Raw genomic sequence first — 24,488 nt, forward strand, 5'->3', positions numbered from 1 at the left:
CGGGTCTGCTTTACCGTTTCTCACGGTGTTGTCGCTTGCAGATTTCTTATACTTTTTCTTCTACCCTGAAGATGGGGGCGATACGTTCCTCCGAAACGTCGGTTAACACCACATATACACGGTGCCAAATCCCAGAAGACTGCTTTCTTCAATAATATAGCTTGTTTATCTACTCTTACAACTGGGTCATTCCATGTGAGGTCATCCAGATAGGTCGCTCGACCATTTAAAAAAAATATATATATATATTCTGTACACTTATTTCTACATTTTTCTTACTTCAAAAATATTGCAAAATTTAATCCGCTCGTTTCACCCGCTAGAGACGTTTTCATAATGCGAAAATAACGCGCCTTCGGCTGAAATGGAGGTTTGCGTTACCTTTTATATCTCGATAACTATTGAAGCTAGAGACTCCAATAGAAACAATTTGTTCCTCATGATATGGACTACAATTCATGTCATTACGAGTCAACTCACTTCCTCTAGGTCTAATTAAGCTTGAATCTTACCTATCGTTTGTGAAAAAACAAACTATATTTGACCTTCAAAAACCAATGGGAAGGGGAAAGTATCAGATCTATGGTTTCTGCCCTTTGTCGTTGTCTACATGGGGAATATAATCACGTGGTTTTGAACCCCTTGTGTATCTTCCAAAATTTTCCAGGAGTTTCCAAACTTTGCTCTGGGCCCAAAAATCGGCCATTTTTAACATCCTATATATCCGGTGGGGAAGCTCAGAAAATTTTGAAATTCGTGGAACTAATGCTTTAATCTAGAGTAATTTGGTGTTAAAAGTACAACTTTGATATTCTACTAATAGCGAAGTTGTGGGCACTTTGAATTTTATCAAAGAGACTAACATCTCAACAATTGGCTTACCTGCATCCAGTGGTATTAGTGGTTATTTATTCGGTATAAAAGACGAGAGATTTATCTTTTGTCGTTCTGAGCAGTACGTACAGGCGTACATTTTCAGGCCTCTACAGCCGGAAACGTGTTATTTTCGCATTATAAAAACGGCTGTACCGGGAAATCCGAGCGGTTTAAATTTTTGTAATATTTTTGAAGTATGAAAATATGTAGATGTACAAATAAGTGTACGAAATATTTTTTTAAATGGTCGAGCGTCCTATCTGTATGACTACACATGGAATAACCCAACTGCAATATACCACGTACTTAAAAGAAAAGAAAGAAAAACTGTCGCGGTGCTTAAAATAATTAAGCATTCGACCATGAAAGAGAATGGAAAAATGCATGCATAATGATCCACGTTTACTTGATCTCGATTCTGATTATTAATTAATACCTGTCAGGAGGACAGTAGCCACACTAGACGAAGTGAACAATAAAAATTCTTTGTAAGATATGAGGCTTTCACGGCGGTGACTATGAAGAAAGCAGTCTTCTGGAATTTGGGATCGTGTATATGTGATGTTAACCGACGTTTCAGAAAAATTATTGTCTTTGCAAAGACTCGGAACTCCTACCCGTACATGAACAGATTATACCAGTTCCTTCGAACTGCAACTAAAAACAAATGGCGCTGCAGAAACTTAAAAAAAAAAATTTGCAGCGATAAAAATTTCAAACAGTTATGTTTAAATACCACTCAGAACGGAACTCTTCCCTCGGATCCGATTACTCGAATCTGAACGATCATCGATGATTGCGAAACACCTTCCGGCACCTCCCAATCTGCCTCACGCTCAGGAAAAGTTCCTATCACTCGTCATCGTGGTAGTAATCTACTCAACTGTTGATAGTCAAGTGTGAGAATACGTACTACAGAAATGATCCTGTGAAGTACGATTCTAAATATGTGCTTTCCAGCTTCCTATACTTAAATATGTCTCAACACATTTCACCTGTGGGAGCGAAGGACGGGAAAAATCTATGTTCCATCTAGCGGTAATAGTTAGTACTCTGTACAGACGGCCAGCCAAATATGACGGATATGAGACAGCAGATGGCAGCACCCATACAGAACGTGCGGCCGCACCAGAGAAGCACTATTTCAGCATACTAGCAAAGCTAGCGAACCACACAGATGATTGAGACGATTGAGACTGCAGAAAGACAGTTGCTGCTCCCGCGAGAACTCTACTGTACAGGCGCAACTATAGAAACCTTGCGCTAATGTAGCAAGTGATCTGGATTAGTGCTAATAAAGTCCCAATTATCTATAAACAGAATAATAATATGTTTTATTTTGAGTTTAAAGAAGTATAATGGCTTCCCAAGAGGTTATAATTTAACAAAGTAGTTTCTCGCCGTATGTTTTTCTGGTCCACTTCTTTTTGAGGCTTCACGTTCTCATTAAGGCCATTATGAAAATTACTGTCTTGGAGAATGTGGCACCATGTAATCCGGTTAGATAAGTACAAATGTAAGATTTGAGGCTTTCTTCATAAGTACAAATGTTTCAAAGGAATCTCCGGCCTCCATCTCCAGGGATACTCTTGCGGCTATCAAAAATTTCATGGAGCAGAAGAGTTCCAAATTCCACCGATTGCTCAGAGGGCTACGCCCCAATATTCTTAATATTCTTAATACTGTAAATAATCCATGCAAGCCCTCATGGCTATACTAGGAAGATCATTAAGTAGATTCCAAAGGGTTCTGTTCGTTTCTTTTTATTGCTAGTGGGGTGGGACTAAGTCCCCTGTACTGCAGCCACGTCTGGCCTATTGTACCAGCCCTAGATGACAGGTGAGGGTGATTGTGGAGCAATCGGTGGAATGAAGATTGGCAGGGGAAACCGAAGTACTCTGAGAAAACCTGCCCCAGCGCCACTTTGTCCACCACAAATCCCACTTGACCAGACCCGGGATCGAACCCGGGCCACCGCGGTGGGAAGAAAGACGCTATGAGGCAGACGTCTCCAGTAGTTCTTAGAAGAGGAAACCAGATTTCAAGGAAGAAGGGCGCAGACAGAAATGTTCTCACAAACATAATTTTAGCCATTTAAGCATGTTTTCACTGATTGCTCTAGTGTGTTCAGGATAGACGAACACATTTTTTAAAAATAATTTACATTTGCTTATTCGTATGTGGTGTGTTCCTTTCTATTCCAGTTTGCGATTTTCCCCTCAAAATCCAGGGGAAGGGGCAGAGCCCTGAGTTTTCCCACTTCTCCTCCCAACCGGTGCCCATACCCAGGACGCTCATAAATAATGTTTCCTACAGGGGCTTCTTAATTACTTACTTACTCATGGAGCTGAGCTCTTCTTGAGGAGCCGCCAATTCTGCAGCTACTCAAGAATTTCCCAGCATTTTATGGAACCCGAAGGTTCATTACCGTGTTCACAAGAGCCCTCCACTGGTCCCTATCCTGAGCCAGATCTATCCAGTCCATACCATCCCATCCTATCTCTCTAAGATCCATTCTAATATTGTCCATCTACCTACGTCTTGGTCTTCCCTGTGGTCTCTTTCCTTCTGGCTTTCCCACCAATATTCTGTACGCATTCCTCGTCTCCCCCATTCGTGCTGCATGACCTGCCCACCTCTTCCTCCTTGACTTGATCAAAGGTAAATATGTCCGTATGCTTAACTAATTCAGCAGTACACCATGAAGGCGTATAGGGGAGTGGACGTATAGATCCACATTTTCTTAACCTCGCACTAATCGGAGGTGAGTGGTCAGCTTTACGCCCCGGCAGCATTGTCCTCGGGGAAAGAACCCCCGGTATCCTTTGGATAGGAGGTTGTGTGAACTCCACAGACAGTCTGGACGACATGGAGAAGTGAAAATCCTTGATTTTACCAGGACTCGAACACCGACCCCTCAATCATCCAGCCCGTAGCCAGTCGCTAGGGTTACCGTCCGTGATGAAGTAACAGATCTACCGGTCAGGCTGTGGTTATTCCTACTGGTAGCTGTTACATTTCTGCCTTTATAGTTACTGGAATTCTGGACTTTCTCCATCTTCCGATATTCGTATTACTAGAGAATACAAAGTTTCGGAAACTGGATCTATTTCCGTCCTCAGGTGAGAGGGAAGACACCCACGCCCTTAGAAAGAGCTAACCTCAGTCAGTTCCAGTTTCCGAAATTCTGAGTTCTCCATTTTCTTTTTATAATGGCAGACGATGGACAAAATCCAAAAACCCAGTAATTCAGAGTGTTATACACCATCGTCAGAGCCCTTTAGAATCTATTTCTGCCCTTGTCTTCTGAAAATATTATCCTCCTCTACAATGGGTACCAGGAAATCTTTCCATGTACTAACACCTTACCTTGGGACGTGCCATAGCTCAAGCAGTTAGTCGTTGGCTTCCCACCGCGGCGGTCCGGTTTCGATCCCGGGGTCTGGTCAAGTGAGATGTGTGGTGGACAAAGTGGCGCTGGGGCAGGTTTTCTCCGAGTACTTCGGTTTCCCCTGCCAATCTTCATTCTACCAATTGCTCCGCAATCAACCTAACCTATTATCTGGGGCTGGTAGAATAGTCCAGAAGTGGCTGCAGTAAAAGGGACTTATTCCCACCCCACTAGCATTAAAAAAGAGCACTTTACCTTTTTCACTTCCGAAAGCTTTACCCTCCCTCAAACGTACCCATATCAGAAGGAGTAGCGAGCACTGCCTGCGAACCTTAAAAACCGGAAATTGTCGCTACCTCCGTCCCCAAATTCAGTGTGCTCATTAACGCCACCCGAAACTTCATTTATTCGCTGTGTTTCTCTTCAACAATTTTTAAAGGTTAAAATAAATCGTAAATAAAATAACTACTTGATAACTGGCTGTTCACTAAGACTGTAAGCAGATGGCGTTGGCAGCTTATGAACCGCTCCAGTTCAGCTTACGATTGGGTTCATTAGTATCAAGGTGAAGTTTCATTAGTCACCAAGAATCCACGGATCGCTGTATAAGTTAAGGAAAACCGCAGAGTGAGGAAAGTTTCTGACTGGGCATTTTTTGTTCAGGCCAGGAGAAAGACAGCAGCATTTGTCGTATCATCATTTCAGTGCTGTTAATTGGTTGTTGTGCGTTCTAAGTATAACACGCAAGAAAATAACGCATGTGCGCTTGATTACGTCCGTCCATCTGTCCTGTCCGTCCGTGTGTTTCAACTTGTAAATAGTAGGGCAGATCCTGATGAAATTATATATGCACCTTAATTCACTGAAAGTCACCTGAAATTCCTGCTTCTGATTTCCTACAATGTATAATAACTAGGGACCGGATTTTTATGCCCTAATAACCCTTTAAATATGTATGCATTTATGCATGAAAAACTTCCGAAATATGCACTAAAATATGCATATAAAAATTTGTACACAATATTAAAATTGATTTTACATTATTTTAAGACCAACACATCAGTACTTAAGTTCATTTTACGCAATCATTGAATGTTTCACTTGCAATAAAATGCTATACTTAAATACAAATCATGCAACAAAACCAACATATTTCATTACAAATTTAAAAAACCAATGGTACTCACATTTTGCTCTCCGAACATTCAACTTCTCTTCTGTTGCAGTTCACAATTACTAAATGTTTGAGATATTCCATAGTTAGTTGCCCCTATTGTCTCGTGAGATGTCTTTATAGCGGGTTAAAACTTCTTTCCACCTCACAGGAACTTAGGGGCACGTGTACAAAATCCGCTATTTGCTCCAATGTTAGTGATTTTTTACTTGGTAGCTGAGTATGTTTACCGGCTAAAATCGTACACACACTACTATGAGTGAAAATTTGAACATAAAATTAAAAAATATATATTATAAACATTTTAAAAATGAAATATGCAGTATAAATAGAGATCTTCGAAAATATGATGCTTATTCATAAAACAGGCAAAATATGCATTTATATGCACCATCAAACCATGTCCAAAATTTAAGAAATGAAGTAATTCATACATATATCCAAACGAGCATACTTTCTGGTTGCAAGAAAGAAATATGCATTTGCATTAAAATCCGGTCCCTAATAATAACCTATCGGACATACGAACTTATGAGGTGGGAACAACATTAGGGCCATTACGGAATATTATAACCATGATGACTAGTAGCATCCACGGTAACTTTAGTGATGAATTTTAAAGTTATGAAATGTACGGACACACATGGACGCGCACGCAGAATGGTAAGGTGAAAACAAGGCACGTGTAAACTGTACGCACTGCAGTAAGGATTGCAGCTTTACAGTCTTAGTTATTATAATATGAATCTAAAATTAATTTAATGCATTGGCAACATCACGGAGGTAATTAAGATTCCATATTCTTCATTCATGACTGTTCGAGGCTTCAACGCCAAATCATAAGCCGCAATAAAAGACAATTAATCTCTTAAAAGACAGTAGTAAATAAGTATATTTATATTAATATTAATGCTAACTTAGTGGAGGGGGCACGCAATAGTGTAGTTGGTTGAGGTACTATGCCACAGGCAGGAAGGTCGCGGGGTCGATTCTAGATGAAGTTATTAGATGTTTCTAATGGCCAAATCCTTCCAGCCGCATTAGGGCCCCTGGGTTCGAATCAGCGTCTAACAGAAATGAGTAACAAAAATCTTCCTGGTGGTAAAGGGCCGCCGGCTCATAAGGCTGACAACCTCAACGCCATTTGTCAGCCGATTGTCTAGAAAATGCCTCACAACCCTATGGGCCTCCATGACCTGTTACAGCGATATCTTCACCAGTTTTTAATTAACACAGTGGAACCAAGCCCTTCTTTAAAATTCACCAGTCACTGACATACTTAACAATTTCCCAAATTTTATGGAACCCGAAGGTTCATTACTGTGTTCACAAAAACCCACCGCTGGTCTCAATCCTGAGCCAGATGAATCTAGTCAATACAACCCCTTCTTGTTTCTCCATGTTAGGTGGGTCCCTTGTCACCACGGCATGGCGCGTCCTCAGGTTGCGGATGGAGGAGAAGGCCTCGAGATATGGAGCGTAGCTTCAAGTATATTGAAAAAGTAGCCAAGGAGAGTCGACAAGGGGTGATCCACCAGATTGTGGCCTGTGCGTAGGGTTTACAGCTTCTCGCCGTTAAAAAGTTTATTACGAGCTGTTACTCAGGACTTCAGACTTAGTTTTTTAACAACTAAACGAAGGAAAACGGACATGAGATTTAGCACATGGAATAATAATATTAATGTTAATGTTAATGTCTAGCAGCGCCGATACTTTGAGTTGGAAGAAGAAAACATAACAGAATATAACTAGACTTCCACAAACGTCCCGAACTGCCGAGAACAAATCCCAGTTATTGGAGTTATCTTACAGGTCTCCAGTCTTCAAGGATGCGACGCCTTACAGACACAGATAGTGTAGAAAAGCCTGAAGATAGAAGCAGAAGTTCATCCGAAACGTTTGAATTGAATTAAATTTATTTACATTCTATAAATCCTAAGTAGGTTAGTACCTTTGGATACAGAACAAGTCAAAATGTTACATACACAAGTACAGGCAATTTTAGCTTAAAAATTAATCTAACTTAATTTTACATCATTCTCTATTTACATTGAAGTATTCATCTAAAGAGTAGAAGGAATGAGCATGTAGATAATTCTTTAACTCTGATTTAAACTTTTTAGTATCATTGCCCAAGTTTTTAATACTTTGTGGCAGATTGTTGAACACTTTTATGCCAGTAAAGTAGACTCTTTTTGATATACTGATAAAATTGATGAGGGTAGGTGGAAGTTATATTTTTGTCTAGTATTCATGTTATAGACATCAGAATTTAATTTGAATTTATCTTTGTTGTAAACAACAAATAAGAGAAGCGATAATATGTATTGCGATTGAAGAGGTAGAATTTTTAATTTCTTAAATAATTCTCTACATGAATCTCTACTTCTACATCCTGTAATGATTCTAATTATATTCTTTTGTATTTTAAAAATTATTACACTATGTGAAGAGTTCCCCCAAAATATTAATCCATAGTTCATAATAGAATGAAAGTAGGCATGGTAAACCATCTTCAATGTTTCCTGTGACATAAAAGGCTTAATTGATCTCATCGCATAGCAAGCTGCATTTAATTTAGGTATAATTTGTTCAATATGTATTTTCCAAGACAGTGTACTGTCTACATGTATTCCAAGGAATTTTGTATCAAGTACTTTACAGATTAATTTGTTGGCATAACTGATGTCCAGATCAATTTGGTGGTTGTTTTTAGTTGTGAATGATATGTAATGGGTTTTATCAAAATTTAATGAGAGTAAATTGGCTTCGAACCATCTGTTTAAGGCTTCAAATACAATATTTATGTCATTTTTAAAGTTTTCAAATTTAGAGATACATCACATTAACCGTAAGAACCGCAGTGTTACCTTGAAATCCCTTATATATCATTTCAATTGGGCAAGTATACTGAAATATTGAAAGAGGCAAGGCCTCGGGATGATCACTTTCACTTCACGGGAGCAGGCCTACACACCTTTCCTTCCTACTTAGTGCTCCACGCACTGGGAAGGCCCGAACAGCTGGTTCCTGCTTTAGGTCCAGCTCCAAGGCCGCTTCTCCGAGTGACCAGATCCGGCCTTGACACGCTGACCACTCAGTTGTCTGCAGACAGTGGCCGCAAGCGGACGCAATGACTACAATGTCGTAAGTACTGACGCTTTATGTTTTTTTATTTTCAGGCCTGAAGAGCGTGTCAAGAATATTACCGATACCCAGAAAGAAATGTTTCAGGATAAGTATGAAAATCTTGATTCTGGAAACGTAACTTTAGTGCTTTCAGCAGATATCTGCCCATTGCTGAGTGAGTTGTATCCGAAGCCAAAATGCCGGCTCAGGCGATGGGAAATTCAACCGTCCTGTCCCTCAATTAAAAACATATATATTTTTTCAAAACTTCGTCAAAATAACATGAAATTTCCTGGACGGCGTCAAAAGCCATCATTGGTTACAGAACTTATTTAGACGATTGCCAGCCAATGGGCGCTTTTGTCGTATGGTGGTTAAGTGCAGCGCGTTTCTTTTTCATTTAACTAGCAGCGAAGTAAGAAATACATATTCAGAAAGACACTGCACATACTTTCTCATATACGACTTGCCTTGACCAGGTTACCTTGGAAACGAAATCAACTGTTACTTGGGAAATCACTGTTGATTGCTGAATGCAGCATAACAATCTAATTCGTCTGACCGGTAAAACTGGTTTCGAAAAATTCGACATTTCAAATTTGAGCCCATTGTACTCCCATCGATATCTTGCAAAATAGGACACCCATGTAATTTAATGTAGGGATATAGTACCCTAAAATAGAACCAAAATCATTAGAGCTGTTTTTGAGAAAATCGTCGTTTCATATTTTGGGGGTATATCTGAAGAGCCCCTTTTTTGGAGTTCTAGCATTTATATTCACCGAACATCGACCCAGGAAAGATGAAGTCTTTAACGCGAAAAAGAAAATCACTCGGACGTTGAAACATTAACAAGTCACACATATCACGCACGTGCTTACAGGCAGGCGGATTGACGGCATCCCAAAATATAACGTGTAACTCTGTCAAGATCTACAGATAGATTTTCTTTTCAAGACTACAATATTGTATTTCAGAATCCCGTCGCGTTAATGTATCACCTATACACATTCACTTCCCTCTTAAATTCAAATTAACTTAAACTAATTCTTTACATAAAGATAAAAACTAATAATTAGGAATTGCAACATATTTCAGCAGTACTCGGCCATCTTCAGGCAACTGTCTGAGTTGTCAAATTGGTGAACTGTACTTTCAAGGTAAATAAGATCTTGATTTCTTTCATTCTGGTCCGTCACACTAAAATTACAAAGACAAAAATAACAACACAGCAAGCCATGAATAAACATGGACAATACTAAGAATCTCATTTCTCAAGATAGACGGCACAAGATCAGCCACCTCCAAGAAAAGCAATAGGAGAATTGACACGAACCTGCATGGTTTATAAATTTTAATCTTAAACAACAAAGTTTTTAAGAAATGTTAAAAATGTTAATACCAGGAAGGCTGCTGTGACTGTGAAAAGTTGAACATTGTGTACATTGTGTATTTCAGACATTATACGCGTATGTATATAATTGAACACCTATTGTAATAGTAGTTTCCGGAAAAAGTATTGATGCCCTCTAAGGATGATCCGTAGGGATCGAAACATGTAAGGGTGATGAGTTTTCAAGTGATAAAACTTAAATAGTCACACTGGACGGTGCTATTTTTGTCTTTGTAATTAAGATTAATTATTTCTTAAGTTAAAATATTTCAACAAATAATTAATCTTAATTTAATTGTATATACAGTGCAGGAATTTGATAAATTGCCTGAAGATAGCCGAGTACGGCCGAAACATGTAGCAAATTCCTAATTATTAATTTTTAATTTTGTGTAAAAGCGTAATTGTAAATAAATTTACATTTAAAACGGAAGTGAATGTGCATAAGTACTTCATCATGTATGCTATGTGTATGAGATAGTCAAAAGGGAAGAGAGAAGATGGTTTGTACAGTTTTCCACCATGAAAATCGTGCCGGTCCTGCTTTATCAAGCTCTAAAAATGATGGTATCTTAGAGTGACAAAACTGTTACTGAAATTGCTACGAAAGGTGGGCAGGTGAGGATCGAGGAAGAAGCTCCCTCATGGCACTCCGATCCGACACCAAGCACTGTCTCAAGCAGACTGACTGATAAGTGGACAAATGTGACATTGCAAGCAGACAAGTTTCGTCCATACGTATCTATCATAAAGAAGTCTAAATCTGAAATTCGATTATAATTTTTCTCTCATGTGCCTTATCTTCGCCATTTTATGACTAGCAGTCGATCTGTGGTTCAGGAAACTCCAGGTTCAATTCTAGGTCTTGAGACTTTCGTTTATGTCCGAAGTGTCTCATAGTCTCCCCGGAGTCCCTTCAGGCAAACGGTGATGTAGCATCTTTAAAGAGTCGTTGCGAATATAAAAGATTCGAGGTTTTCATGGCCGTGTAATCTGGTAATTGTCTCTACATCCGAGCCTGTGGCCAGTTATGCCGTCAGAGATTGTCAAATTATTCTTGGAATGTTCCAACAACTCGACATTTTGTAACCTATCTAGATGATAAAGCGCAGTTAAGAAGCAAAGGTTCCAGTAGATGGCGGACGTTAAATAGTGGTGGATATAAGTTACATTGCGAAAACAAATATGTTTTTTCAGTGATTTTTTTTAAATAAGGCTATTTACTTAGCAATGCCTGTCTGTATGCCCATAAGTCAATCAGTTTGCAGGTAATAACTCGAAAAAAATTTAACAGATTTTCGTGAATTTTCATGTCGCAGAGTTCCACTGCACTTTATGTACACACTCAAGTTTTGGCCAAAATAGGACGAATATAAAGAACACTTTAATGAAAATTGTACATTGGTTTCTGCTCGCGTATTATGCAAAACATATAAATACTTACTGACGCAGAAAAAAATTCAAAATAAATATTGTACAAAAAATTGGACACAAATTTTATGTGCAATACACTTCAGTACGTTTTAAGTTTTTCAAAATAATTCCATAAAATTGAGCGGACGCACGAAAATAAGTATGCTTCTTTGCTTGTTAAGAAATGCTTCAACACAAGTCCGTTTTAATAATTTAAGAATTAGCAGATGTACCAATCTCCTATTTCGTCTAACTAAACATCTTGAAAACATATCGCTCAGCACTGCTGTTAGTGCTAATGCCTGCACCACTGCTTAGATGTCACGCCTTACGGCTGTGTCAGAGAAGTTGCCGCAAAGGCCCGGCGAAAGGGCGGGGCCGTAAAACGAAGCCCCGCCGTTTCGCTGCACAGAATTCCGTTCTGACAGTAGTTGGTTAGTATTTGCTTTATGGCCCTCAGCTAACCTACATACTCTTCTGCTCTACGGCCTACTGCGAATTTGCCTTCAGCTCTCGTATATCATTCTCCACATGTTCCTGCCATCAAAATCTTACTTACTTACTTACTTACTCACGGAGCTGAGCTCTTCTGGAGGAACCGCCAATTATGCAGCTACTCAAGAATTTCCCAGCATTTTATGGAACCCGAAGGTTCATTACCGTGTTCACAAGAGCCCTCCACTGGTCCCTATCCTGAGCCAGACCAATCCAATCAATACCATCGTATCCTATCTAAGTACATTTTAATATTGTCCACCAAACCTATGCCTTGGTCTTCCCAGTGGTCTCTTTCCTTCTGGATTTCCCACCAATATCCTATACGCATTCCTCGTCTCCCCCATTCGTGCTACATGACCTGCCCATCTCATCATCCTTGAATCAAAATCTGGGCATTTTAATTTTTCCTAAGCCATGGTTTACATTCAAAACATTTATTAACCACTATTGGTTAAGCTATTATAGTTACATACCGCGACCACTTCCAACTTCTTTTAATATCAGCTACCAAATCAGGAGCTTTCTGTAATTCTGCCAATTGTTGCTTAGTTCTGATTCTCCTGAACCCTTGCTCAGTTACTGAGCTGTAAACTTTCCTCGGTGTGTTTCTCTCCTTCATATTCAATATAACTTTATCCTTTTCAGTATCCCATTCTTAAATCAGAGCTCATTTCAACACTGTCTTGTGTAAGAGCGAATGCACAAAATTTGGGTAGCAGATGAGAAGACGAGTTGTGTTGTCGACTCCACTACACCCTGATACTCTCGGGAGCCATACACGGATCTGACATCATCCTAACGCCAGCTTTACGTACCCCTCTGTCTCAGCCTTGCGGGGTGTTACCCAGTTCACACGCTTCACATTCTGGAGACACTGCGTTCAATCCCCGAGCTCACTTACCCCGATAAATCTCTATATTTCTATTTTAGAATTATTTGCTGATTCATCGATTATTTAACAACGAATTTTAGATTTGCTAGGTAACAAAAAATTGAGTGAGAAGATATACAGTTTTAAATACACGATGCTGCCGTGTTGCCGTAAGCTCACCACAACTTTACTCAACAGACAGAGTTCAGTAACCGAGAAATTGCGACTTTCGGAGAGTAAGAAATCGAAGACCGTTTAATACGATTGAGAAGAGTTTGTGCTCTTCATCCAACATCATTAAGGAAATTAAATCAAGGAGGATTGAGTGGCTAGAATTGTAGCACGTGTAGGAAGATGATAACTGCATGAAAGAATGTAGTTGGAAAACCTGAATAAAAGAGTCCAATTGGGAGAGGCCTTGGCGTGGGTGGGAGAATAATGATAAATAATAGTTTTACAGTGCAAAATGTTGAAATGTATTTATCTGAATTATGAGACAGTCAGCGGTGGGTTCATGTGGGCAAGGTAACGCAATTTTGAGTTTGACAAAGGGTGGGGTTAGTAGAGCAGCTGAACGATTATATGTCCCGTAAAAATTTGAAACCCGAAATTTGTCTAAATCTTATTAAAAATCCAATTACAACCTCACATAAACATGTTATCTCTCCATTACATAAACCAACAGATTTATTTTGTAAGACTTGAGGTTATCACGGCGGTAAGTATGAAGAATGCCATCTTCTGGAATGTAGCGCTGTGTATACCTGTGTGAATCGACATTTCGGAGGAAATGGAGGTGATACGCTTCTCCGAAACGTCGGTTCACACAAGGTATACACGTCGTCACATCTCAGAAGACGGAATTTTTCAGTTTCATTATGTTTATAGAAATAATATGCATCTATTCAGGGGATTATATGAAAACAATGGACATTGATTCTCTGACAATTGGCAGAGTTCTTGAATGCTAAAGCACGTGGTACATGTTGTAACCACTATGCTATGAAGGGAGGTTCCAGCTCCTGGTAGTTAATCAGACTAGAGTCAGATCCAGGACATGTCAAGGCCGACAGGTACGTAATGGGCGGCTCACCTTGTGTCCCTATCACCGATCAGATCTACTGAATGAAATAGGAATTGGTTTCCGTCCGTGTAGCATTTCAGCTGCTTATCCAGAATGCCACGGCAAGACTTTCACTTCCCAGATAGATAATGCAATAATTAAATCCACCTCCACAACAATTTCCTGTTGCGGGCGTGACAGGATAATCAAATGTACGGAATTTACTCCGTACTATTGTCAATATGTGTAGTAGTCATGGCTGTTGAAGCGATTCACAGGTATAGAATTTCGAAAACAATTCGTATTGTAACGTGGAATCAGAATTGGCAGGGGAAACCGAAGTACTCGCAGAAAACCTGCCTCATTGCCACTTTGTCCACCACAAATCCCACATGACCTTACATGGGCTCGAACCCAGGCCGCCGCAGTGAGAAGCCGGCGACTAACCGCCTGAGCTATGGCACGGCAACTAACTAACTAAACTAAATCCGTGTAGCTGAGCCCTTCTTGAGAAGCCGCCAGTTGTGTAGCCACAAGAATTTCCCAACATTTCGTGGAACCTGAAGGTTTATTAGCGTGTTCACTAGTTCATGAAATAGTGCTTACGTAACACAGGGAACACTTCTAATTTTTTCTTACATTTCACTGAAGGCGGTTATAACGGATTTAACATGTAGCTCGGCTGGAAGAAAAAAAAATAGAGTACACAAATTTGAGTTGGTCGCTTCTTGAATAGCGCATATTCGTAAACCCGTTGCGAACGGAAGCAATAATATTAAAAATGCGTTTAGCAGGATAGCGCAGTCGGTATGGAGACTGGCTACGAGCTGTACGACAGAGGGATAGGAGTTCGAGTCCCAGAATGGTAAAGAATTTTCTTTTGTCCACGTAGTCCAGACAGGCCCTGTGGCCCAATCAGCTTCCTATCAAATGGGTAATGTGGTATATTTCCCCAGGGGAAAAACGGCCGAGGCGTGAAGCTGACCACTCAACTCCAGCTGGTGCCGAGGTCAAGTAAACGTGGATCTATACGCCCACTTCCCCCGGGTGTAATGTTTAATTAGTTAAGCACAGGGACAACTTTACCTATTTCCATGGAAACAAGTTGTCTGGATGTGGCAATAGTTTAAACTAATTTGGAACTTGTCTGTATTTGTGACATTGTATCTACTCTCACGGTGCCCGCGTGCGATGAACACGCTGCGCACACTCTACTGACAGTCCTGGCGTTAAGTGAAAATGTTTTTGCTACATTAAAGTAACATTAAACTAATAGGAAACCTGTGCTTTGACCACACAGATACATGTCATAGGGAATACCTATATTTTTACAGGAAAGACGGACACGAATTGGAGATGATGACGACACCAGGAAACAGAATTCAGATCGTTGCCGGAATGGACAGGCCCAGAGAAAGCAACCAGAAACAAGACAAAAGCGTCAGCCGTTTCAGACAAGTGCTGCCTCAGGTAAGTAACTGTCTCGTTTCTAGGTTTGCTCAGAAATACACGTCCTAGTGTCTCTCGGCATAACCTTCACAAAAATAATGCCCTCAGGCATCTCCGACACTTACTTGTAAGATTAGTTTTCATATGGCCGGCGTTTCTTACATGAAAATGTATTGATTAGTGATTTACATAACGATGTCGTTGGCAGTTCAGACCACCCAGTGTCGATTGATAAGATGACTGGGGAATAATGAACTGTGAAAGGATGTGACAGAGTCTGAGGAATTTGCCTGTATGTACTGAGGAAAATCAGTAGAACATTCAGCACTATAACGCGTCCACAGCGCGATATCTGAACACGGGACCTCTCGAACAAGGAATAAGATTGTAGTATTTGAACTCATTATAGCGGTAATTATAAGTTCTGTCTCCTGGGATACAATGCCTTATAGTTTGTTGAAAGTCAACTGACGTTTCGGAGGAATATATCGCCTTCATCTTTAGTGTAGAAGATTAAGCCGAGCAAGAAACTAGCATAAAACGGGAGGCAGGCTGTACTTGGCTTATTCTTCAACCTTGAAGATGGAGGTAATATGATCCTCCGAAACGTCGTTTCACTTTCAGCGGATTAAGTGGCGATATATATCCCCCCAAACAAATAGAAGTCTTCACGATGTAGGAATGTTACCCACGGTTTCTTTAGTAATTCCTTTATTCATCAGTTGGTTAATAACATTTATTCATGAAAAAGAAAGCCTTACATTTCCACCTTGTGCAGTGCGTTCAGTTAAGGAGGAAACTTCGCAACACCGCTGATCCGGCCCAACATTCCTCACAGATTGCTGCTGTAACTGCTGACAGCAGAATGAGTCATTAGTGCTGACAAACACGCGCAGTTACAGTTACAGCAGCAATCTGTGAGGAATATTGAGCCCGGTCAGAGGTGTTGCGAAGTTCCCTCCTTGATTGAACACCCTGTACATCTACGCCAGCCGCCAGATACATCCTGCGGATTATGAAGTTATGTTTTACACATGAAGAATTCAAGACAATTATGAACGTTAAATTGGGTAACATGTGCAAGGAAGCATTCACAGTCTATCTAAAGTGACTCATTATTCTTCCTCTTACGGGATATTCGACTTTGAAATCAAGATTCGAAATATGGATCTTCAGAATGCAGACGAACATGTCTAACTACTAGTTGCCGACGTGAGATTTAAGGTGGTAGAATTTTCTTCGAGGAACTGATGAAAGTTCGAGACTATCTCAGAGAAGACAATAGAGCCGAAATTCGAAACCGAGACCTCCCACATAAAATAATTTGCTTAATGTCACCATTCTTTATATTTCTCTATATAAAGAACTTTTTACCCTGTAACCAGCCAAGTACTGGGTCAGATATGAAGTCTGAAACTCGAAAACTGATAATGCGGCAATGTGTCGTCTGGTCAGCGCTGTCGCAACCTCAGGGTGCGGTGATGGGTCTATATGCAGCAGTAGTGGAATTAAGGTTGTGAAAGGGAAAATTAAGAAATTCGGAGAGATATTTGTTTCAGTGGCACAGTATCCGCCAGGAATCTCATATACTCGTAATAACATGGGAATGAACCCAGTGCTCCAGTGTGAGAAACTAGGGTCTAGCTCTGTGAGCTATGATCAGGTCTCTCTGTCTTCTAGAATAGTATATTTGCCCTTATTCATTTTCATGTGTGGTTACTCGTAGAGCATTGTCTAAGACACGTCTAAGGAAACGTCACACTTTGAGTAGGCAACCCTACTTACTTATATCATATATCGTATAGAGTACAACAGGATGCTTAAATATAATATTGTTTACTTACTTACTTATGGAGCTGCGCCCTTCTTGAGGAGAAGCAAAATCTGCAGCTACTCAAGAATTTCCCAGCATTTTATGGAACCCGAAGGCTTATTACCATGTTCACAAGAGCCCTCCACTGGTCCCTATTCTGAGCCAGATCAATCCAATCCATTCTATCCCATCATATTTTTCTAAGATCCATTATAAAATTGTTCACCCACCTACGCCTTGGTCTTCCCAGTGGTCTCTTTCCTTCTGGCTTTCCCACCAATATCGTATATGAATTCCTCTTAACCTTGCAAAAGAAAAAGCCCTGTCCGGTGTGGCGATTTTTAGAACTTGAATCATTTCGATATGTTCAACAGTTTTTAAAGATAGGTTCCTGTATTCCCGGCATTCTGTTTCGATGAGTCTGTAGGACCGTCATTTTCTAATGATTATGTAATGATCATATGTAACTATCTAAAAATGACTCAACCTAAAAACTTTTTTAGGCACTGTAGTCATGTACCGCCTTCTTTAACACTAAAAACTCTACATTTTGTCCGCAGATTACACTCGTATTTAGTGGCTTCTTATGGTTTTTGGAATAAAGAGTGAGTTTTTCTCTGAGCTATATTTAAAGGTTAGTATTTCCTAATGGAAAAATAATGTGTTTTACTTGTGGTAGGAAGTGGGTTTTAAAATATAATTTTGACACGCTTCCTTCTCAGAAAGAGATAAACACATGACGGTTGCCTAATTCCTCCAAGTGTCTTTTAGACCGTCAGAATTCTTCAAGGTTCAAGTCAATATTACGGCCAACGACACGATATAAATTATAATAAACGGCCGTCCCCGTGCATAGTTAAGCAACACACGATGAAGATCTACAGGGGAGGGGATTATAGTTGCACGCATACATAATCTCGGCATTAGATATACGCGAGTTGGCAGCTTCACGACCCGGCCGCTTTACACGTTGTGATAGGGAGCTCTGTCCAGTCAAGAAATCCGAGATTAATGGCTGTGGGGATTCGTTGCTCCAACCACGCGACACCCTCTATCCTATAAAGTTGGCACTAACTTCGCCGATAAGCGTCGGTCGCTCGGTCGGTAGAGTTCACTTGCGGAATAAAGCCACGGAGTTTGTATTTGTTTGTTTCATAGGGAGCTTTGTATCCATTGATTAGAAGGCTGTATGGAAATTAGAGCCGGTCTGGACGCTGTGGAAAAAAAAATCTTTTGTTCAAGACGGGAATACGTCCCTGATTCTATTTTCGTGCAGACGGTAGTCTAGTGGCCATACAAATTCGGCTATCATTTCCCCTAAACAATGAATTTTTCCATTAAAAATGAATGAGACATACGACCTTCACAAAACGCGCTCTGGCTTTTCACGTTGCATACAATCATGCCTACATATATATGTAAACAACCGCAAACCCATTAACTCTGAAACGAAATACTAACCGCCATTTACTGTCCAAAAGAAGATAATATGGCGACGTGAAGCAGAAAGAAGTTGCGCCTCACAACATTCTACACAAACAAGGACACCACCAAATACAGACAAATACTGAGTTACTTACACATGGTTGTAAATTAAAGATAATAATTTTACACGTTTTCCCCATTAACTTTTCATTTGCGCTGGTAATTTACAGAATAGCCTACGCAATGCAAGCGCAATTTCTAAAGCAGATGTTTTGTAAAATGAAAAATAAATAATAAGAAGGACTTGAGAAATATATCTCACCTTTCCGTCTGATGGCGATATTTAATAAATCACGGAAGCTAGGGATGTAAAATTTGAAAGAGATATAGGTCATAAATCTCACAATTACGCATAAACTATAGTTTGTAGGTCAAGAATCACAAATATGGCGGTGGTGCGAATCTTTGACATTATATCCGACAAATTTAACGTAGACATATTTTGTACCTGAATAGTCCAGCGATAGATTTGTATGACTAGAAATTTATGCAAATGCTTTAGGAGTTCTGCATGGAACGCATTTGATTAAAAATGCATAATAATCGACCAATTATTTCCGGATGTGAAATGATAGCCCTACGTCATATCTTTACAAATTAATGAAGTTTGAGCGGGGACGCGAACAACGTACTATTATATTTAGCCAAAACTTCAGGGAAACTTACGATGAGTTTTTTTTGAGCATATGGAAAATAAAGAAATTTAAATGTAAAACAAATAAGTGAAATACGCGATGTCTGTTGAGGAAGAAAATCCAATATACAACAATATCAAAATATTCTGAGACTAAATTATGGAGTCAAATTTAGGTTACAAATGAAAAGATCATTTTGATAATGAGATACATATTTGTGATGAAGACTAAGAAGTAGGTACAAAATACCACTGAAGAAAATATAATAATTTTAGTTCACATTATTTGAGAACTGAAAGAGGGTGATATATAAGTTCAAGATGTAAAGGGAAAGGCAATTGAAACGTGTATATATATGTATATATATGTGTGTGTGTGTGTGTGTGTGCGTGTGTGTGTGTGTGTGTTGTGTAGGATTGAAAAATACAAAATAGTTACCTGCACGTAATCACATTTAAAACTGTGCATCTGGTTGCTAACAAAGAAATCAGAAAGGACGGGCTGCTACCCAAGGTCCTTCGGTTAGAGTCCCAAATGCGGAAAACAGGTCACTAGCACGCAGCATAACGCTTTTTTATTAATATTTAGAAGGCACTGGAATTGAATCTCTTTCCTCAGTTTTACAGGACATTAATTGAGAAGTTGACTGTTACTCAGCTGGTCAAGAAAAGCTGAACGGATGTCGCAGTGGAGGGATCAGAACTCCTGTTTCATATTTGGGAGGTTCCAGAGACCCGATAACATGACTGACATTTTTCCATCTTTCCAGTTTATTATTTCCTAATCATTTATCATTCGACGCTCTATAGTCACAGTTACCGAGGGCTTCGTTAAACACTCCATAACTAACTAACTAGTTCCTTTAGTTTCTTTGGATGGAGTGAGACTGTCTACTTCGTACGTCGGCCACTAACTGGCATATTGTACAGTCCCGAATGGTAGATGATGAATGTGGAGCAGTCGGTGGAATGAGAATTGGCAGGGGAAACCAAAGTACTCGAAGAAAACCTGCCCCAGTGCCACTATGTCCACCAAAAATCCCACATGACCTTACATGGGCTCGAACCCAAGCCGCCACAGCGAGAAGCCGGCGACCAACCGCTTGAGCTATGGCACGGCAACTAACTAACTAACTAAACTAACTCCGTGGAGCTGATCCCTTCTTGAGAAGCCGCCAGTTGTGCAGCCACAAGAATTTCCCAATATTTTATGGAACCGGAAGGTTTATTAGCATGTTCTCAAGATCCCTCCACTGGTCCACATCCTAAGCCAGATCAGTCCAGTCTATACCACCCCTCTAAGATCCTTCTTAATATTAGACCTTCCATCTCTTAAACAGATAAATATTCATCTGGTCAAGAAATCCTCAGACGATATGCGAACTTGTGTCACCGATGAGCTGAAGCACTGGAACTGCCGACAGAACAACGGCATTGTTTTAGTACCTCTTGCTCTAAAATCCAAAAACTTTGAATGTGCAGTTGCTGTTTTCATATGATTCAGCACAGCAACTGATTCGTCTTTGTCATCGAGACAACGGTGTGTTTCCTGTGAGGTATGATACTGATGAAATCGAATTCTTGTTAGAATTATCTCCTTCGTCGTATTGTGAGATGTGGCTTGGTAATGCGACGGTGTCTCAAGTCCAACACACGCATTCACAACATTGTCTTGAATAAATTTATGGGCATGTTTGGAAAGCCCGATGAAGGCACCACTAAGGCTACTTTCCCTTGCTTCACAGCCAATTCTGTATTTCAGCATCCTGTTGCAATTGTTAAACTTAACGCCCATGTATTTATCGCCCGTCAATAATGTAACATTTCTTTACTCACTACTTAATTTCAATTTCGTTTAACATTTTACACTTTGACTCTACATGTTTCGGCCCCAAACGGCCATCTTCAGTTGTCTTGATAGATTAAAAATATTTTATTAAATTACGTTAAAACTGCTACATTGTGTTATTCCGTGTTAAAATCACACGCTGTTGTCATCTTTTTTTCAAGGTAAAACAAGATAAAATAGAATGCACCAAAATAATGTGGGCATAATAGAAATTTTATGGACTTTTATGGACACTAGATAATGAAACACTTTTTGACATAGATGTACAACGGGCTTATGGAGAACGGGAGGACAACTTAGACAACGACGACTATGTTGAAGTGCCTGCACGAGAATTAACATCTGAACAACTATAAAAAATTATTGGAATGGCTGAAACCTTGTCAGAGCATGTAATGGAAGTTGATACCAATATTGAACATAGCCTTACAATCCGCCGAACGATAAACAATGCAATTCGTTGCTACAAAGAAATGTATGAAGAGAAAAAGGCAAAGTATAAAAATGTGTATATATCAATATTGCAATTTTTAGAGAAAAAATGAATTGCGAAAAACGTGAATTTTTTAAAATTATTTTTAATAAAGACATTTGAATTTATTAATCTCGTTTTATTTACTGAAAAACGGAGATTTTTTTTTGGAACCAATTATCATTTTTTTATGTATTTAGTTCCTCGATTAGTCCGGTTTCAAACAGTCCGGGTTTCTGGAGGAACCGATTGCCCGGACTGTGCGAGGTATTGCTGTGCACCTTTTATGTAGCGAACACTGTCTTGTTCTTCAACACAGACGTGTCAACCTGCAATTGAGTCGTGTTACGAATGGAAAAATTATGATTAGCAATATCTAGAACAAGACGATAAGGACAACCCGGAACTAAAAAAAAAAACGCCTTCGTCAGTAATAGGAAGCGGCCTTGTAGTTATCCCCTTCACTTCACCGAGTGTTTCAGATCAGGGGTGTACACAATCTGCTTCCCATGAGGCCGCGCCATAGCTCAAGCGGTTAGTTTCTGGCTTCCAACCGCGGCGGCCAGGGTCTGGTCAAGTGGGATTTGTGGTGGACAATGTGGCGCTGGGGCGGGTTTTCTCCGAGTACCTCGGTTTCCCCTGTCAGTCTTCATTCGACGAAATTCTCCATCATCATAACCACCGAGGGCAGGCTGCAATAGGCCAATCAGTGACCGCCGTGCCGAGTGGACCCAGTTGGACCTCACCCCCCCCACTAAGCAAATCTGCTTCCACGTCGAATCTTATAACTGAGCACCTGTCACATATTCGGGAGGAACCACTTTCGAATCCCAGTGGAGTGCCCAATCTCCTGACCTGTTTCATTTGTTTCCTTCGTATCTGCACTGAAGCTGGCCAGAACTGAAATTCGGTAGCAGGCTCACTTCTGCTTTACATTCAGGAGATCCTGGATTCAGATCTATGCTCAGATATCGCTGTCACGACTGAGGATTTTCGTGGTTGTCCTCATTCTCTCCAGCAGATGCAGGAATGATTCCTCAAATGAGGTCACGACTGCTTCCTTCTCTATCTTTCCCACTTCATTATTCACTTTTCGATATGTCTAAATGGTAGACCGGGTCTGCGGTCTAGTGGTCAGAGTTCCTGGCTACAGATCAAGAGGTCCCGGGTTCAATTCCCGGCGCTACCAGATTTTCTTGAGAAGTAGTGGGTCTCAAACGGGGTCCACTCAGCCTCGTGATGATATTTGAAGAGATATTTCAAGGAAATAGAGGCACCGGTTTAGAAAACCAAGATTAACCGTCGTGGGGATCCGTTGCGTTGATCACGCGACGCCCTCTATCTGTTAAAGTTGGCACTAACTTCTCCGGCAAGCGGCGGTCTATCGGTCGGTGTAGCACGCTTGCGGACTCAAGCAACGGAGTTTTTTTTTTTTGTTTGAGCTGTATGATATGAGCCACTGACAACATCGTTAAATAAATCATAACAACTACTCCAGTTCCTCTCCTGACCCTCTAATAACTACAGCCCATTTCACCTTCCATATACAGTATAACGACGCCGCATCATCACGTTGTAAACTTAGACCGTGAATGTGGAGGCAGATTTTCCGTTCGAAGCACTGGTACAGATCTACCAGACTACAAGCCGTCACACCCAGGAGATAATACGCTTGTTTCCCCATTATTATTTACATTAGCAAGCAGTTTGCAGAGTTTTGAAATGAGAACTCTTTTACTGAGGCGGGGAAACACAAAGGAAGTTAAAGGATTTAGGACACGCGAACAGACGTAGGACAGCAGCGCCTAACATACGTGTTTAGTAAAGAACATTATAATTTGCCCACGACTGTTAAAGTAGTTAAATAAATACTACAAGAAAATTGATAATGTAACTATGATAAGTAAAACAAGAAAACGTACATACACTCGTATCTGGTTAACAACAACTCGTAAGACAAGTTCTCAGGATACGCATGGGTGGGTGAGGTAATGCTCGAATAAAAATTAAAATAAATAAAATGTGGGGATATAAAGTGTACTCAATTAGGATACCCGTTCCGATATTACTAACGAGATATCTCGAATGGAATTGCAGCTTCTCTTGTACAGATTTACTCTGGGTTTGAAAAATAAAGCGAAAATTCTGTGTTCCGCCATTTCGAAACCTTTAAAATTTACTCTTCGTTATTTTTCAACAGTAAAGAATTATGTGTAACCATAAGAACATATAGAATTACTGGGTTTTTGGATTTGTTCCAATGCCAAGAATTCTAGGAAATAGAAAACACGAATATTCAATTTCCGAAACGTCGTGCTTTCTATTACATAGAATTCCGGACGATGAAAAAAAAAAGTAATTCTGTGTGTTATCCACCATCGTCAGAACCTTTTAAAATCTACATGAGAACGTATTTTAAGAAAAAGAAGAAAGGTTCTTTGCAGAAAGATCAGTATGCAATTTATCATGCGTGAATATTGTCAACTATTAAGGGTTTGCGTGACGAATATATGCGTTCTGGATTGGATGATTAGATTTACTGGCACTTCTGTTACAATTACAACCAGTTATAACGACACATACTCAATGGCTGCTTACGGCCCGCTCCATTCCTTGCTGGACTACGAGTGCCTTCTCTTACACTGTGGCGAATGACGAACCAAGGTCTCCTCACTGACACATTGAACTCCCTCAATAGTCGAGTCTTATGTTGCGAGCGACGGTCAGTCGGCCAGTCTGCCTTGGAATATAGCACCCATCTGGGGCTTACGAGCCGATTGTTATTACTGTCAGACAGGTGAGGGTTTTACCGGTTCTCACGGTATCTTCGCTTGCAGATTTCTTATATTTTTTCTTCTACCCTGAAGATGGAGGCGATAGGTTCCTCCGAAACGTCGGTTAACACCACATATACATGGTGCCAAATCCCAGATGACTGCTTTCTTCATAGTCACCGCCGTGAAAGCCTCAAATCTTAC

At 40.1% G+C, this 24,488-nt stretch overlaps 1 protein-coding gene and 1 non-coding gene across 2 annotated transcripts in view; one reads left to right on the plus strand and one right to left on the minus strand.

The window, feature by feature from the left end:
• LOC111868481 overlaps window positions 1-24,488 on the plus strand; it is a 52,601-nt gene that overhangs the window by 21,329 nt on the left and 6,784 nt on the right. The window contains exons 11-12 of the mRNA XM_023859146.2: window positions 8,624-8,680; window positions 15,143-15,278. Of these exons, the coding sequence (XP_023714914.1) occupies window positions 8,624-8,680; window positions 15,143-15,278 (193 nt within the window). The remainder of the gene's footprint in view (window positions 1-8,623; window positions 8,681-15,142; window positions 15,279-24,488) is intronic.
• LOC111868492 lies at window positions 1,611-1,819 on the minus strand. Its single transcript, XR_002843520.1, has one exon. It is a non-coding gene; the product is annotated as a small nucleolar RNA U3 (small nucleolar RNA).

The sequence above is a fragment of the Cryptotermes secundus genome, unplaced genomic scaffold (assembly GCF_002891405.2).
Source record: "Cryptotermes secundus unplaced genomic scaffold, Csec_1.0 scaffold203, whole genome shotgun sequence".
Lineage (NCBI taxonomy): Eukaryota > Metazoa > Arthropoda > Insecta > Blattodea > Kalotermitidae > Cryptotermes > Cryptotermes secundus.